This window comes from Pyrus communis, chromosome 6 (assembly GCF_041283825.1).
Source record: "Pyrus communis isolate YQ-2024b chromosome 6, ASM4128382v1, whole genome shotgun sequence".
Lineage (NCBI taxonomy): Eukaryota > Viridiplantae > Streptophyta > Magnoliopsida > Rosales > Rosaceae > Pyrus > Pyrus communis.
Window position 1 is genome coordinate 7250400 of NC_142570.1, and position 17189 is coordinate 7267588.

The window sequence follows — 17189 nt, forward strand, 5'->3', positions numbered from 1 at the left end:
TTCGCACGCATTAATTCTATCAAAAATCGTTTTCTTTTAGTGGATTCAGTGGAAGATACATCTAGCCCGTTTATTCACGTTACTGTCGATTTTTGATTTTTTTGCAAATCAAACGCCGCGGAATGACAACCATCCATCTATCCGACCAACCAAAACACGCCAGCGTGGCAAAGAATCTCAACACGAAGCCGGATCTAAATTTTAAAATTAAATCCCGTTAAATGCGGTCCGATGAAGTCCCTCTTTACCCGCGAACGCGTATAAATAACGGCCCACCAAAGGCGCCACCCAACGCCTCTCCGCAACGGAAAATTAAGAAAAAAAGAAAACGAAATCGCAAAGTTCGGGTCCGAGATCCGGCGAGCCTCGTCGGGTTTCGACCACCTCAATTCGAATCATTAGTTTTGGAGCTCGGAAACGCATCGTTTCTCGCCTCTCGTCGACTTCGAGATCTCCGACAATGAAGGGGTCCGGCAGTCTGGTCGCATCGGTGGTCGCCGCGTCGACGGTGGCTCTGACGACTTCGTCACCGTCCAACCAGGTACGCATAAAATTACAAAATGCTGCTGCAAGGTGTTGTCTTTTCATCAAATTTCATGAAATTAGTTTATGGATCTGCTAATATATCGGAACCTTAATCTAATTACGGCGTTAAATGCATTTGACTAGGGTTCTTCTTCCCCGGCGACGAAAAACGGCGGACAAAATTCGAATACGGCGTCGGATAAGGATAAATTCGAGCCGAGATTCGACGGGTTGAGGTTCATTGAGACGCTGGTGACGGCACACAGATGATTAATTTGACGGCGGAGCACTGGAGTCAATTGTCAGCCCCGCGATTAGGATTCAGAGGAAGAAAACTTGTGCTTTCCTTTTTCTTTCTTCTTTATTTTTTCGTATTTTTCCAAAGTTGAAGACTTTGGCGTCGATTTGTGATTGGGTCCCTTTTGGGTGTTTAATTTAGGCTCTACAATCTCAGAATTCATATTAATTACCATTTAATCTCATGTTAATTAAATGAGAAGCTTATTTTTTTAATTTTAATTTTTTGAAATTTTGGGGATCATAGGAATCTTCGTGATTTCCAGAAGTACATGTGACAATGTCTGGACATTGTTTGTATTTCGTTGTAAATTTTCGGTAGCGAATTGGGGTTTCTTGCTGCGAGACAAAATTACTTGGAATTGTACAAACAATTAAACCAAAGAAATTTTAACGAAAAGTTTCCGTTATTATTTATTTTAATGAAAAATCACATTTTTATATTAAAAAGTCAATTTTGATATTATTCATTTGACCATTTATTTTGTCCTTACCGTTATCGTTAAAACTCAAAATTTTCAAGTGTTTTTCATTAATTTTCCTTAAATCATATGCTTCCAATTCCAGTTGGTGTTTTTCAATGTTGGAAATTACGTTTTGTTTTTTGTTTTTGACATTTTGTTAATTGTTAATTGTAAGAAAGGATTTGGTGGGTTTGATTTTTGTCTTATAATTTCTAATTGGGTTTGCTTTGCTTGTCCTGTGTATTATTTTAAATTTGGTAGTTATACAAATAAATTAATAGTATAAGTTATCGGCCAATTCGAGTGAGGTAGGATTGAGATCCTTTCTGGATCTCAGATTCCGATTCTTACGGACTAAGCAATCTAGAGCGTTCAAAAGGGAGAGATATCTGATCGTTGGGGAGAGAGGCGCTATGTGTGAGATGGCTAATAGGGATCGCACGTTTTAAATTGAAGGTTCCAAATTGTTCGGTCCGCGGGCTCCGGATCTCAATCCCTTTTGTTACGTACATGACTTTCATGTCACAAAATGTTAATGTTAACGTTATGTAAAAAGTTAAAACGCATGTCATTAGTTGACTGATTTTAAGAATTTAAAATACAGTTACAGTGGCATATTCACTTGTGATATTTGGTTTTTAATGTTGGCTTAAAATTTTGATTGCTTTGTTTAACAATTCTACGGTTCTCGGGAGCATTGGTAGCCGTAGAATTTGACGCACAGATCTCTGGCTATCATTCTATGAATCTTTGTCGTGTCGCTGGATGTTTGGTCACAAGAGGAAGGCGCATATAAACAGATATTTGCAAGAAAAAGGTAGTGCAGCTACCGCACCTTTATGACATAGATTAACAAAGTTTCCAACTACTTTTTATTGTTAAAGTAGTTTCCATCTTCGGATGTGCCGATGGCCTGTTAGATTTTTGTGGTGAGACAGAGACTCAGATTGTGGAGAATTTTAGGTATCCCGAACTTACACATTCACACGTTTATAACAACACTGATTATTCTATTTTATAACACTCATTGCGTAATTGAACTTTTTTCCGATCACGTCTTTCAAATTTCGTCACGTAATAAGTGTTATAGAGATGCCGATGTGTTTCTGGTGATTACAAGATAGAGTCTCCATAGAAGGATGGGTCTCCAACATCCTAAAAATATATATTTTTTTTTTCTCAATGCTTCAATTATTTTTGCTTCCTATTTATAAATCTACGATGACTGGATACCACATAAGTTTGTTTACAAAAAATCATGAGTGGTCCAACAATGACCATGATGTTTACCTTTGTAAATTGCAATCCAACAATTTTGATGACTTCGATCTGTAAAAGGATTGTGGTTGAGATTTAATTTAAAACATATTGGCCACACCGTGTACGACTATTCGAGAAAGCACTAATATTCATTTATGAATTAGGATTCGGGAACACGCGTTTTTTACACACATTTTGCTACTCTTTTTTTTTTTTTTTTAAAGACAAACAATATTATCTACATTAAGAGAGAAGAAATGAGTTTAGCCTCACAGTGGGCTAGCAATAATGTGGTTCAAATTCACCTTTGGCGAGAATCGAATCTAAGACCTCTCACTTACAAGTGAAGAAGAACACCATTAGACCGTAGTACTTAGTGGTCTACTTCGTACTGTATTTCAACAATTTGAACCGTTTATATTTTAGTACATTATTCATAGATTATCCTTGTAAAAAAATTATAAAAATCCAAAACCATAAAGACATTCATTTGGAGTGAAGAAAATGGACGAATACGGTTTTACAAAGAAACGCTAAATTTAATCCAACAACCATATAGTTTCGGATTTGAGTGATTTTTGACATATGTTATCTTTAAGGTAAACCATAAAAGATTAACGATTAGATTGTTAAAATACATTACTAAGTGGATCTCACAAAAACGCGTGTACTCATATTCTAACCCATCATTTATTTATATTTGTGATAAAACACTTTTGTTTTCTTTGAGAGTCTTTGAGACACTACAAATTTGACTCTTTGATTACATTTTGTTATCTATGTGACAGTTTAAAGAATAAAATTTAGTACTTCACAATTTTGCAATCCAACAGATTCTGCATATTTTATTATTTTATACATTTATTGTTGTGCTTTTGGCCAGTCAGTTGAGCGTGGAATCGAAATTCAAATTACAACCTCATCAAAATATAAATTTACAGTTGAATAGAATAAAATACAAAAAAATAAAGACATTAAGAAATTTACTAGGATCAACAAAATGCTGTCTACGTCTCCGGAGAAATAATGCTCTTCACGATGAGGATAACTAGTACAAGATATATTTGAGTAAAATCGATATAACCTAAACTTGAATCCCTTATACACCCAGTCACAGAATTTCCCCAAGAGCTCACTCTACCCCATGAATTTCTCACTCTCACTCTTTGTTTTCTCTCCTCTGTGTTCTCCTTCAAATGCTTACCAAATGCACAAATATTGCATCTAGTTATAGGCATAGAAGAGAAAGCATGCACAATTACATCAAGACCTGCTTTCAACTTTGCTTGTGGCAATCATCATGTCTTCTCTTGAACGAAGACTTCCACACCACGACCGAAAGCAAACACAAAGTCACAAATGACTGCTGCCATTTCTTTGTAGCATTCACAAAGTTACATACGCAAAATTGTTGCCAACTCATAATTAATCACTAATTTATGAGCCAATCACAACATCTAGTACAAAAGTGTTGATTTTCCTTTCTATATAAAATTTGGTATAATTGCGTGTATTGTTCCTTTTTTTTTTTTGATATATATACATATATATATATTATTATTGCAAATAAACATTTGTAGAGTGACTTTCTCACACTACACATTCGTAGAGAGAGAATTGAGTCCCAATTTTGATGAGCTATTTTGTAGAGTCTCTTGGAGCAAGTTTTGAAAATATGGTTCTACAAATTTAGTCAAAAGTGGATTTATGGAATTTGTTGGAGATGTTTTTTTAACTTTTCTTTTTTCTTTCGTTTCTTAGTTTTTTTTTTTTTTTTTTTTTTAAATTTATTCAACTTAAAAGCTAGATAAATACAAAGAAATGCGTAAGAGAAAAAGAATATACTAATTGTTTGACAAGGAAAGAAGAGAACTTAAAAAAAGAACATGTTATAACATTAAGAAGAAAAACATGACTAAATCACGAATTGTTTTGTAATATTAATTTATAATTTAGACGATGATGCATGCTTCATTAAACTATTAAAAAGTGAATGTCATTGCAACCGCCACACCATAATTTGTAGAAAAAATATGGGCCAATGGAAATGGAGGATAAAAATGAAATTATAAATCTATAATATTTTTTTTGAAAGAATAAATCTATAATATTAGTTTTATGGAAGAAGAAGTGGAGTTGGGAAAATATAAAATAAAATCTGAAGAACGCATACGGCAATAGTTTGATGAAAACTTGAAGTGCACGTGGGCCATGAATGCAGTGGCTTGTGTTCAAATCTTCTGCATGTATTTAGGATGTGGTCTCTTTGTGGCTGGATCATTAATTAACACGTATTAGGCAGAAGATTGGAAGATAACTTGTTACTTGAGATTGTACTTAATATGTGGATGGTATGAGACGGACTTGGATCCTCTTCTGAGCCCAAGGAGAGGATCCTCCTGACCAAATAACTTGGGCCATTGGATGAAAATTCAACGGCTACAAATAGGGACGTCCCTTTAAAGTTATAATAATTATAGCCGTTAGATTTTCATCTAACGGCCCAAGTCCTTTGGTCAGGAGGATCCTCTCCTTGGGCTCAAGAGAGGATCCAAATCCGTATGAGACTACGAGTACTGTGACTAAAGGTGTTTGCACTTTACAGCATGACTGTCATTGATATATGAAGTGTTCTTCATTAGGCTGCTAATTAAAGCTTCTCTTCAGGGCTTAATTTTTCTGATATTATTCTTCTCACCAAGGAGGGAAATATATATTGTACAAGATTGATTTATAAGGAAATAAACACCAAATAATATCTATCCTAGTTACATCTTGATTACAAGGATCCAAATAGGTAACTAAGCCAATTACAAAGGTCAACTCTCCAACACTCCCCCTCAAGTTGGTGCATAAATGTCGTTCATGCCTAACTTAACGAGAGAGTTGTAGAACGTTTGACTCGCAACATTTTTAATTAAGATGTCTGCTAATTGATCCTCTAACTTTACAAACGGGAATTGAATAATATTCCCATCCAACTTCTCCTTAATAAAGTGTCTGTCAACTTCTACATGTTTCATGCAATCATGCTGGATTGGATTGTGTGAGATATCAATGGCAGCTTTATTATCACAAAACAAATTCAAAGCTGACATTGAAGGACACCTAAGTTCTACGAGTAACCTCCGAAGCCATCATAATTCACATACTCATTTTGCCATACCCCTGTATTTCGCCTCTGCACTTGATAAAGTAACCACTTTCTGTTTCTTACTCCTCCAAGTCACTAAATTTCCCCCCACAAATGTAAAGTATCCAGATATGGACCGTCGATCAGTAATATTCCCTGCCCAATCTGCATCGGTATAACCTTCTATCCGGCAATGACCATTCTTGGAAGACATGATGCCTCTACCCATGGAGGACTTTAGGTATCGTAGAATGCATTCAACCGTACCCATATGAGTGTCACTCGGGGAATGCATAAATTGACTAACAACACTTATTGCATATGCAATATCAGGCCTAGTATGAGATAAATAAATTAACCTCCCAACTAACCTTTGATAACGATCTTGGTTAGTGGGAACTTGATCAGTGTGCACGGTAAGATGGTGATTTTGGATTATAGGGGTGTCAACCGGTTTACAATTAAGCATTTGGGTTTCGGCTAACAAGTCAAGAACATATTTTCTTTGAGATAGAAATATACCCAGTTTAGATCGAGCTACTTCTATACCCAAGAAATATTTCAATCCACCAAGATCTTTCATCTCGAACTCAGTTCCTAAGTAATTTTTCAGCCTTGAGATTTCCTCTTTGTCATCACCTGTAACAATCATATCATCCACATAAATAATAAGTGTCGTCAATTTACCCATTCAACGTTTCAAGAAAAGTGTATGATCGAAATCGCTTTTCCTGAACCCATACTTCCTTATAGTCGTCAGGAACCTACCAAACCATGCCCGAGGTGATTGTTTCAATCCATACAATGCCTTATTCAACTTACACACCATTCCGGGTTGTGAAACCGATGCATAACCAGGTGGAATATCCATATACACTTCTTCTTTAAGATTACCATGTAAGAAAGCATTTTTCACATCAAATTGTTGTAATGGCCAATCCAAGTTAGCCGCCAACGAAAGTAACACTCTTACCATATTAATCTTTGCCACCAGAGCAAATGTTTTTGTATAATCAACACCATACGTCTGAGTGTATCCCTTGGCCACCAAACGTGCTTTGTATCGTTTAATCAACCCATCAACTTTGTACTTGATGGTGTACACCCATCAACATCCCACTATTTTCTTTCCTCGGGGCAACAGAACTAAATCCCATGTTTGATTTTTCTGAAGTGCATCCATTTCTTCCTCCATTGCCTTGGTTCATCGATCATCAGATAGTGCCTCCTTCAATAAACTTGGTGTGCTATCATTGGATATTTGTTGTACAAAAGCTTTGTCAGCTTTTGATCATTTATGTGATGACACATAGTTGGCAATGGGATATTTAGAGCCTTTCGTTGTTTCCGGTGAATATCGATTAGGTGGCTTTCCCTGGTTGTGCCTGAAAGGTAATTGATAATTCGGAACATTGGATACATCAATAAGGATCGTAGATCTTACCTCAGGAATATTCTCAGAAGTATGATCATCTGGTGGTATTACATTTGGAAACAAGGGGCAGTAGTATCAGTAGAAGTTTCAAGATCGGCAAGTGGCAACACTGGTGCCATGGGTGAGGACTGCAATGCCGTGCCTGCTGCTCGTTCTGTAGGCAGCGATGTTGCTTTTGTTGGCTCGGCTGGCAGTGTAGCCACTGCAGGCTTGGCTCCTAGTGGTAGTGGAAGATCATGCTAGTAGCCATGGTTCAAACCTACTCGTCATGCAGTGTCTCCCCCTGAAGAGGAGGGTTGGAAGAAGCCGAAGAGAAATACATGTTAGACTCGGAAAAAGTAACATCCATGGTAGTATACATTTGACATGAAAGAGAGTGGTATCAACTGTACCCTTTCTGATGTAGTCCAGACCCCATAGAAACGTAATGGATATCACATGGGTCAAGTTTTGTCCGTTGATTTTTATGTAGATGAACAAAGGCAACACATCCAAAAACTCGCGGTAGGAGCACTAAAACAGACGGTAGAGGCACGAATGTAGCAAGAACTTGCAAAGGTGAAAGAAAGTTCAATACTTTGGATGGCATGCGGTTGATAAGGTAAGTGGCAGTCTGAAGAGCAACATCCCAAAAGGAACGGGGAACATTTGCCCCAATCAATAGCGATCGAGCCATTTTTAATAGATGGTGATTTTTGTACTTAGCCACCCCATTCTGTTGAGAAGTTTGAGGACAAGTAGTCTCGTGGAGGATTCCGTGATTAGTTAAATAATGTGTAAAATCATTATTAACATATTCATCGCCATTATCAGAACACAAAATCCGGATTGTAGTAGAATACTGTGTCTGAACCATGGTGTGGAATGTCTTAAACGCCAAAAACACATCACTTTTATGCTTCTGAAGGTATAACCATGTCATCCGTGTGCAATCATCTATGAAAGTTACAAACCACCTAATACTAGATGAAGTAGTAATCGGAGATGGTCCCCAAACATCCGAATGAACAAGACCAAAAGGAATAACACTTTTATTAGAATTCAACGGATAAGAAACATGGTGACTCTTAGAAAGTACTCAAGTGTCACATTTAAAGTCTGAAATCGAACAACCAACAAATAAATCCAGAAACATATACTGTAAATAACTAAAAGACGGATGACCCAAACGGTGATGCCATAACCATATCTAACGCCTCTTATGATCAACGGCTCCTTGGGCAAGATTGACCCGTCCTGTACTGACATTGTCCACAAAATAAAGATCCCCCCCTCTTAGTACCACGACCAATTATCTCCTTCGTGAGAATATTCTGAATAAGACAAAACTTCAGATATAATAGTACACAACAGTTCAATTGCTCAGTAGCTTGGCCAGGAGACATCAATTTATGCTTTAGTAAAGGTACAAATAGTGTATGCGGCAAAGAGAAGGTAGGCATGAGGCGTACAGTGCCAGCGCCAGTTACTGATGAGGTGATACCATTAGCATTAGTAATATTTCGTCGAAGTGGATAGGGTCATAGGTCATATGGTCTGTGGCACCGGAGTCAATGATCCAACCGGACTGAGTATCACCATTATTCATATTAAAAGCATAACCACAGTTACCTGAGGACTCCGAAGGCATGTCGGAAGAACTCGAAACAGGAAGAGGATTCATGGTAGGGTCGGTTAAGGTAGTAGTGTTTAGGGTTGTAGTGTTTAGTATAAGGGTAGGATCAGTTAAGATGAGGTTGTTTTCACCGTCGAGTGGTGGTAGGTTCTCCATGGGAGGGCCGAGTTTGCTTGACGGAACGGGCAGAGCAGAAATCCTAGGATCTCTGCTTTGATACCATGCTAATTAGAGCTTATCTTTGGGGCTTAATTTTTCTAATTTTATTCTTCTTACCAATGAGGGAAATATATATTGTACAAGATTGATTTACAAGGAAAGAAACGCCAAATAATATATATCCTCATCACATCCTAATTACAAGGACCCATATAGGTAACTAAGCTAATTACAAAGGTCAACTCTCCAACATAGGCTACTTAGGGTTAATACAAAACATTGAAAGGATAACTGTATTTTGTTGATGGAAAGGAAAAAACTGAATTTATATGTAATCAACACGAGATTATCAGGTATTAAAATACAGACGTGTTCTTTAATAATTAATGTTATGCACATGCCCTTTAAGTATTTTGTAGTGAACTAGATTTGGCTGCTACAAATTCAGCAACAACGAAGTTAAGTCCTTCAGCAGTAAGTTAATTAAAATAAATAAATAATTGCTACAGTGCCTTAAGTCTTCGCATTCTTCGCCACCAGAGTGACAGAGTCTGAGACATGCGTTGTGAGACTTAGCAAGTTTCCAACTGCAAGAGTAGAAAGACCAAGATTGCAAAAAGCACTAAATCTGCAACTTGCTGCAATTTGCAATAGAGTAAGTTCTCTCTCTTTATCATTTTACTTAAATGGTTACAATTAAGTTACGTCGATTTTTATTTTGAATTTTTTATAGAGAAAAAGACAAAAAAGAAAGTGTGAGAGAAGTGAATGGAAGATGATGATAATAGAATGGGAGAGAATCCTTTCCATTTGCAATTGCAAAGCACCAAAGCAGCAAAACCCGAGTAGGTAATTTTCTAATTTTTATATTATATAAATGATTATTTATATATTAACATGTCTTATAATATATATATATATACTGGACTCATGGGGTGATATGTTAGTAATTTAATAATATATACTATATGTTGGAATGATAATTTGAAATGAAAACTAATTAAAAGAATTTAAAAATTTTGAGTTTTAATCAAAATAACAAAAATGTGTTGTAAGTGAATAGTACCAAAAGTGACTTTTAGAGTAAAAATGTTTTTTTCATTAAAAGTGAATAGTATATGGAGTATTTCGTTAAAACTCCTTAATTTGAATTGGAATTGTTTGTTATCTGGTGTAGGTAATTTTTCAAAAAAAAATTATTGAAGCTATGCCTATTAGAAAACAACTCTCTAGTAATATGAAAAGAAAAAAAAAATAGGCAAAGAATTAAAAATTGCTCAAAGTTTAAGAGGATTTTCTAATAATTTTTTTCCTTCTAAAAATAATGATTTGCTTGAAAATTTAATAGAAAGTGATGTTTGTGAAGACTTACAAGATGTAGGTGATGAATCCCATGATCACGAAAATAGTGGTGATGTAGAAGAAGGTGTTTGTGATGAGTCTCATGATGATTTAGGTACTATGTTCCTGTGTTGTATTTCTTTTTAATATATGTTCTTGTATTAACAAAAGACACATTTTAAACGTTCGCCCCGGACATCAAAAACTCAGGACCAGCCCTGATGACTACACACGCAATTAACCTCAAAGAAATAAACAACCACATGCAAAAGCAACAAACACACAAGAATACAAGAATTCATAGTGGTTCAGCCGATCTTTCTGACATCCACTTCGATGATCCCCTGAAAATTTCTCTGGCAAAGAATAAGAACAACTTTTGTCTACAACTGAAACCCCATTACCTTTGGTTGTTGAGAATATGAATCTCACATTGAGGAAAAAAGAGACATTGTATTAAAAAGTTCAACGACTCTCCATATTGCTAAATTGATTTTATGGTGGAACCTTACCTCTCGACCCTTCAACTTCCCTATCAGTGTCACATCCTGACCCGGGCTCCACAACATCCCGGGCTCAACTCCGCCGTAGCACGATATTGTTCCGATGGAACCCAAAGCAAGTGAGCTCCCAAAATGCCTTGTGCTATATGGAGGTGGGCATGTAGATATAAGGCATAGAGGATCATCTCCCCTGGGTCATGTGGGATCTAACAATCCACCCCCCTTAAGGGCCCGACGTCTTTGTAGGCACACTCGCACCACACGGCAGAGTGGCTTTGATACAAATCTGACACGCCCCGATTTTGATATTCCCCGAATACCAGGATAGGCACGTGCTGGCCGACACCCGAGGGTGACGAAAGCCATTTATTGAGTGCAAATGCTGAAAACAAGGGGTAGGTAAACTTATAAATATAAAAGAATAATGAATATGCATTTAAGGAACGTGCTCTAGTTAGTTGAATGCTCTGAACATGTTCCTTAAATGCATATTCATTAATTTTTTATATTTATAAGCCTTATCTACCCCTTGTTTTCAGCATTTACACTTAATAAATGGCTTTCGTCACCCTTGGATGTCGGCCAACACATGTCTATCATGGTATTTGGGGAATATCGAGATCTGGGCGTGTCAATCAGACCCTTGGTCTTAATCTATCTTGTTCATCCATATTATAAGACATGTACATTAACTAATTATACCTTGTGTTCCAGCACCACCCAATAACTTTTCAACAATTAGAACATTTGTAAGCCAATTCACCTTATTAAGATGCCATGGATTCAACAAGTCAGGTTACTTTGTTTGAAATTTGAACTTCCCCATTACTAATTAAGTAGAGGGGTAAAGAGCAAGTAGTCATGTTGGCAAGATGGCATGGAAATGTAGCCTTATTCACAATGCAAATAATGTTGTTCCTTCTACTTTTCTTAATTTCAATGGCATTAGTAATTTTAAATCACAAAAAATGGTGCAGAACCAACTCTTCCGGTCAAATCAAGAAAAAAATTGATAAAAAAGATGGGTTGAAAGCAATTTTCCAACCTCCAGATCATTGTGATAAAGATTGCCGCTTCAACGGTGTCCGTGCAGAATAGAATACAAAACTGCAACTTGATACAATTTTTTTTGGTAACTTTAACGAAAAACTCTCGGTACTATTTATTTTAAAGAAAAATCACATTTTTACACTAAAAAGTCAATCCTGGTACTATTCACTTTACCCTTTAGTTTGTTATTATTGTAAAAACTCAAAGTTTTCAAACCATTTTCATTAATTTTCCTTTTCTTTTTTTTTCTGGAATTGTTATTAGCACTCCAAAAATCTTATTTTACATTCCAAACTTTCTATATTATGAAGAAAAAAAATACACTTGTAAAGAATATAGAATAAAATTTTTAAGTGTCAATAACACATCTTTTTTTTAAGGTTTCCACCGTCGAATATCCGAGCAACTCCACATTCCATAGGAGTCAACAAACACGTGGAAGAAAGCAACGTTAACGTACCAGGTAGCTTCACTGTTTCACAAAATTTCGGGATGTCGTTTTGTATTTTGTTCGCATCATATGTGGGAACCGTCAACCTCAGAATCCCCACCACCACCACCAAACCATGCATTCTCAACCGCACACTGCTCGCAACGGTGTCGTTTCCGCCACTTGATTCAAGAAAAAGATTTTCCAGTTGCTCTCTTTCCAACTTGCAATGAACATGAGGTGAAATGAATCGCCTCTCGTTTGTGGGAGGTTTAATGATGTACTCGGAACACTGTCAAATGATAATATATGTATTTGAATTGTTCTAAATATACTTTAGAAATGAAACATATCATTTATTACGAGATAAATATTTTATGTGCATATTCTAAAAACGCAAAACTAGGACAATCCATCTGTTAAAATATGAGTATCTAACCTAAAACAATTCGCAATAAGGGTGAGCTAACTCCTTACATGCAACGCCTAATAATTTTTTGATGTGATCATCTTACAGTCATACAAAATCAATTATTTCTCTCGTATCATAACTATTGTATTAAGTTATTAATACTATTCTATATATTTAAAAATATATTATTCATGTCGTCCAATTATACTTTGACAAGTGAATTAATAACAATATGGCGGAATGATTGCATGTGATCATTCTGGAAGGCCAGAAAGCTCGACCGTTGCCATTTTGACACGTTTCATGCTACAATATTGTGCAGCAAGTAGATAAACCCCACACAGTCACACTCCCCGGTTTCCATTTCGCACCAACACTCTGAGCTAGCTGTTGAGTGAGACTCGGAGACTGACACCATCTCTGGTTTTTGTGATCTGGTAAGTAGCTTCATCTAATCAAATCAAACAATTTTTTTGCAACTGATTTAAATTTTTAATGTGTCACATAATTTGGTATGATCTGTTCCTATTTTCGCTAACATTTTGATCACTGCATGAAAGAATATACAGAGATTTTCTCAATTTGTTATAATTTCAATTTTTAGTATTAAGGTAATCATTTTTATGTTTGATTTAATGATCGTTTCATTGTGTCTCTGTTGCTTGAGTAATCTAAAGATCCCATGATCTTCAAAGTCTTCAAATTTGCATGAAAGAATATTCAGAGATTTTCTCAGTTTGTTATAATTTCAATTTTTAGTATTAAGGTAATCGTTTTGGTGTTTGATTTAATGATCGTTTCATTGTGTCTCTGTTGCTTGAGTAATCTAAAGATCCCATGATCTTCAAAGTCTTCAAATTTGCATGATCATAATTTTTGGGTCTATATTTTTTTATTAATCTGTCAACCCTATGAGCCTGAAACTTTACAAATTTTCCTTGGTCATCGTTTTAGGGTTATCTGTCTTTGATTTTGCTTGATCATCTTGTTCTGTATTCATGTTAATTTTTTTGGCTTAAAAGTTGTTGACTTTGCAGACATGGAATTAGTCTAGCTGGTTACGAATCCCCTTTCACGTAGATTAGATTAAATTAATTAGAATACCGCTCGAATAAAAATAAATTTGTGGATTTGATTATACTTTTTTTCTTCTGAAATATTGGTTTGGTTGATGTGTTTCAGAGCAAGGACTCCATAAATGGCAACTCTGGCAGCCTCACAATTTGTATCAAAGAGTTCCCATGTCGATGGAACTTCAGGGTTTGAAATCAGAACAAACTTGGGGCAGATGGGTATGTGGAACCAACCCATGGCTCACAATGGGCTAAGATCTTTGAGGAATTTGGATATGCTTAGGATGAAGATCCGTCCCACTGCGGTTGCTAGGCAAGCCATGAGGAAATCTGTGAAGGCAGAGAGTGATCTGTCTGTGGGGGAGACTGTATGTGGGAATGGAATGAACTTGGTGTTTGTGGGAGCTGAAGTTGGTCCATGGAGCAAAACTGGTGGCCTTGGTGATGTTCTTGGAGGACTTCCACCGGCTATGGCGGTTAGTGAATTTTTTAAGTTTGATCTGTGAGTTTTACATTTCATCTCATTGGGTTTAATTGAACTGATTTTTGTGCCTGATTCATTTCCAGGCTAACGGGCACCGTGTTATGACCGTGTCTCCACGCTACGACCAGTACAAAGATGCATGGGACACTAATGTACTAGTTGAGGTAAGATTTGCAGGTTCTATATGCTCCTTATACTTGAACAATGTTAAAATGTTTCGGAGATGCTTTCGCAGTTTCATGCTTCAGTGAGTAATGTATGCTTTGGTGGAAACTCTCTTTGAATGATCAAATGTTCTATGTACAGATAGAAATTGGTGGTAGGGTTGAAACTGTTCGCTTCTTCCACTGCTACAAACGCGGAGTTGACCGTGTCTTTGTGGATCACCCACTGTTCCTTGAGAAGGTATGAAATTTATTTCCAATTGTCTAAGGCTATTTGCTGAAAGTTTCTAGGATATTGTATGAATATGTGTTGATTAGATCTTCAACTGATGCTTGAGCAATGTGGATGTGAAGGTATGGGGCAAAACGGGATCCAAAATCTATGGCCCGAGGACAGGAGTGGACTACATGGACAACCAATTTCGCTTCAGCTTGCTGTGCCGGGCATGTCATGCTCTTTGTTTGATTTATTTTTCTCAAACTTTAGAAATTATCCGCTTGAAAGAATAGAAAATGAAACTATCCTGGTGTTATCTAATTTATCGGAGGATTTCTTCACGAAAAGCAATGGATGAATCTGATAAAGTTCAATTGTGAATTTTTCGATCTTTCAGGCTGCTTTGGAGGCACCAAGGGTTCTTAATTTGAACAGCAACAAATACTTCTCTGGACCATATGGTGTGCATCTTTCTCTTTTCCTCAAAAACTTTTTCTTAGTAAAAAGTATAAGTTCTTGGAAGAAAGAGAATAACTAACGATGTATATCCATCGGTACCACAATGCAGGTGAGGATGTTGTATTCATTGCTAATGATTGGCACAGTGCTCTTCTTCCCTGCTACTTAAAAACCATCTACAAACCGAAGGGGATTTACAAAAAAGCCAAGGTAAGGTAGCCTGCGTTTGAAGAGCACCATTTTGGAGTCCACAACAATTTTGTTTAAATGAAAACTGAAACAATGCTGGATTAATGAATGGCAGGTCGCATTTTGCATCCACAACATAGCTTACCAGGGCAGATTTACTTTTTCGGACTTCTCACTTCTTGATTTGCCCGACAACCTTAAGGGTTCTTTCGACTTTATTGATGGGTATGTATAACATATTACACATTTGATGTCGAAACTATACGATGGACTTTAAAGGTTTGTTTGCGGAAATGAGAAATTGTTCCTTTTTGTGAATGTTTTGTTTGCAGGCATGACAAACCCGTGAAAGGAAGAAAAATCAATTGGATGAAAGCCGGAATACTTGAATCCGACAGGGTTGTAACTGTGAGCCCGTACTATGCCCATGAACTTGTTTCTGGAGAAGACAAAGGTGTGGAATTAGATAACTTCATTCGCAAAACCGGCATCACTGGTATCGTGAATGGCATGGACGTTCAAGAGTGGAATCCGGCCACTGACGAATACTTAGATATCAAATATGATAATACAACTGTGAGTAACTCCTAAGAATTTTAAATTCCTTGACGTATGGAGCCAGAAAAAAAAACTTTTTACTGATCAGAATTGTATGTTCAGGTACTGGATGCAAAGCCTTTGTTGAAGGAGGCTCTTCAAGCAGAAGTTGGGCTGCCAGTTGACAAGAACATCCCCGTGTTTGGATTCATCGGTAGGCTAGAGGAGCAGAAGGGTTCGGATATTCTAGTAGAAGCTATCTCGAAATTTGTTGGAGAGGAGGACATGCAAATAATAATCCTTGTAAGATCTCATTTGTTTGCTTTCTTTAGCACTTTTCTGTTGGCACTAAGCATAGAGAGTTTGAGTTTGATAGAAGGATATGTACTTTCTATTAGGGAACCGGCAAGAAGTACATGGAGACGCAGATAGAACAGCTAGAGATCAAATATCCGGGAAAGGCCATAGGAGTTACAAAATTCAATGTCCCGTTAGCCCACATGATCATTGGTGGTTCTGATTTCATGTTGATCCCAAGCAGATTCGAACCCTGCGGTCTCATTCAGTTGCACGCAATGAGATATGGAACGGTAAGGAGCTAGATCACTCCCCTTTCACCACTTTGTTCTCGTTTGATACTTGCATTGCTGATGTCTTCAACTGATGAATGCAATAACTTCAGGTGCCTATTGTTGCCTCAACTGGTGGACTTGTCGACACTGTCAAAGAAGGTTTTACTGGATTTCAGATGGGAGATTTCAACGTCGAAGTAAGTCAATGCTTGGCTTGCATCTACGACACAGAATTGCACTATAGTTTCTATTCCTTTGTGCTACTTATGTAACTATAACAACAAATTTCTCTCGTGATTTGTTTCAGTGTGACAAAGTTGATCCAGCAGATGTAGCTGCAATTGCTACTACTGTCAAGAGAGCTGTTGCAACTTATGGTACTCCTGCATTGAATGAGATGATTCAGAATTGCATGGCCCAAGATCTTTCGTGGAAGGTTAGTTTAACTCGGAGTTGCTAAGTCGAGTTTAATTTTTTATTCTGCAATTAGAACAGTAATTGAACAACGTTGTCTTTCATTCAGGGACCTTCGAAACAATGGGAAAAGCTGCTGTTGAGCCTGGAAGTTGCTGGCAACGAACAAGGCCTTGAAGGGGAAGAGATTGCCCCGCTTGCAAAGGAAAATGTTGCCACTCCCTGAGCATTAGGTTTCGAATATTAACGTACAAGCTAGTATGCCAACTTCCACCTGTGACAATGGCTAGTGGTTTGTATAACCTCCAGCTTCTTAGTGGAAATCTATGGGATTGTTCTATGATCAATTAAGTTTGTAAGAACATAATGAATCTGACTCGTCTTTGATGCGGTTGTGAATACTCGGAAATATTAGAACACTATGTTTTCGTGGGAGTCCTAAGCTACTATAGTGGT

The 17189-nt window shown here is 37.0% G+C and overlaps 2 protein-coding genes across 2 annotated transcripts; both read left to right on the plus strand.

The window, feature by feature from the left end:
- The first annotated feature begins 324 nt into the window (after positions 1 to 324).
- LOC137711568 (uncharacterized) lies at positions 325 to 1232 on the plus strand. Its single transcript, XM_088695662.1, has 2 exons — positions 325 to 541; positions 670 to 1232. Exons 1-2 carry the CDS (start codon positions 461 to 463, stop codon positions 793 to 795), a joined length of 207 nt encoding a protein of 68 aa, XP_088551788.1. The 5' UTR covers positions 325 to 460; the 3' UTR covers positions 796 to 1232.
- Positions 1233 to 12864: 11632 nt separating this feature from the next.
- Positions 12865 to 17168, plus strand: LOC137711172 (granule-bound starch synthase 1, chloroplastic/amyloplastic). The gene is made up of 14 exons (XM_068450380.2): positions 12865 to 13061; positions 13809 to 14173; positions 14265 to 14345; positions 14488 to 14586; positions 14700 to 14789; positions 14960 to 15023; positions 15131 to 15231; positions 15326 to 15435; positions 15543 to 15786; positions 15871 to 16050; positions 16146 to 16337; positions 16430 to 16516; positions 16627 to 16755; positions 16843 to 17168. Exons 2-14 carry the CDS (start codon positions 13823 to 13825, stop codon positions 16957 to 16959), a joined length of 1845 nt encoding a protein of 614 aa, XP_068306481.2. The 5' UTR covers positions 12865 to 13061; positions 13809 to 13822; the 3' UTR covers positions 16960 to 17168.
- The last annotated feature ends 21 nt before the right edge of the window (positions 17169 to 17189 follow it).

Coding starts and splice junctions, on each gene's coding strand:
- LOC137711568 (XM_088695662.1), top strand. CDS start 461: ATGAAGGGGTCCGGCAGTCTGGTCGCATCGGTGGTCGCCGCGTCGACG. Junction 542..669: donor CTTCGTCACCGTCCAACCAG/GTACGCATAAAA, acceptor GCATTTGACTAG/GGTTCTTCTTCCCCGGCGAC.
- LOC137711172 (XM_068450380.2), top strand. CDS start 13,823: ATGGCAACTCTGGCAGCCTCACAATTTGTATCAAAGAGTTCCCATGTC. Junction 14,174..14,264: donor GACTTCCACCGGCTATGGCG/GTTAGTGAATTT, acceptor ATTCATTTCCAG/GCTAACGGGCACCGTGTTAT. Junction 16,338..16,429: donor ACGCAATGAGATATGGAACG/GTAAGGAGCTAG, acceptor CAATAACTTCAG/GTGCCTATTGTTGCCTCAAC.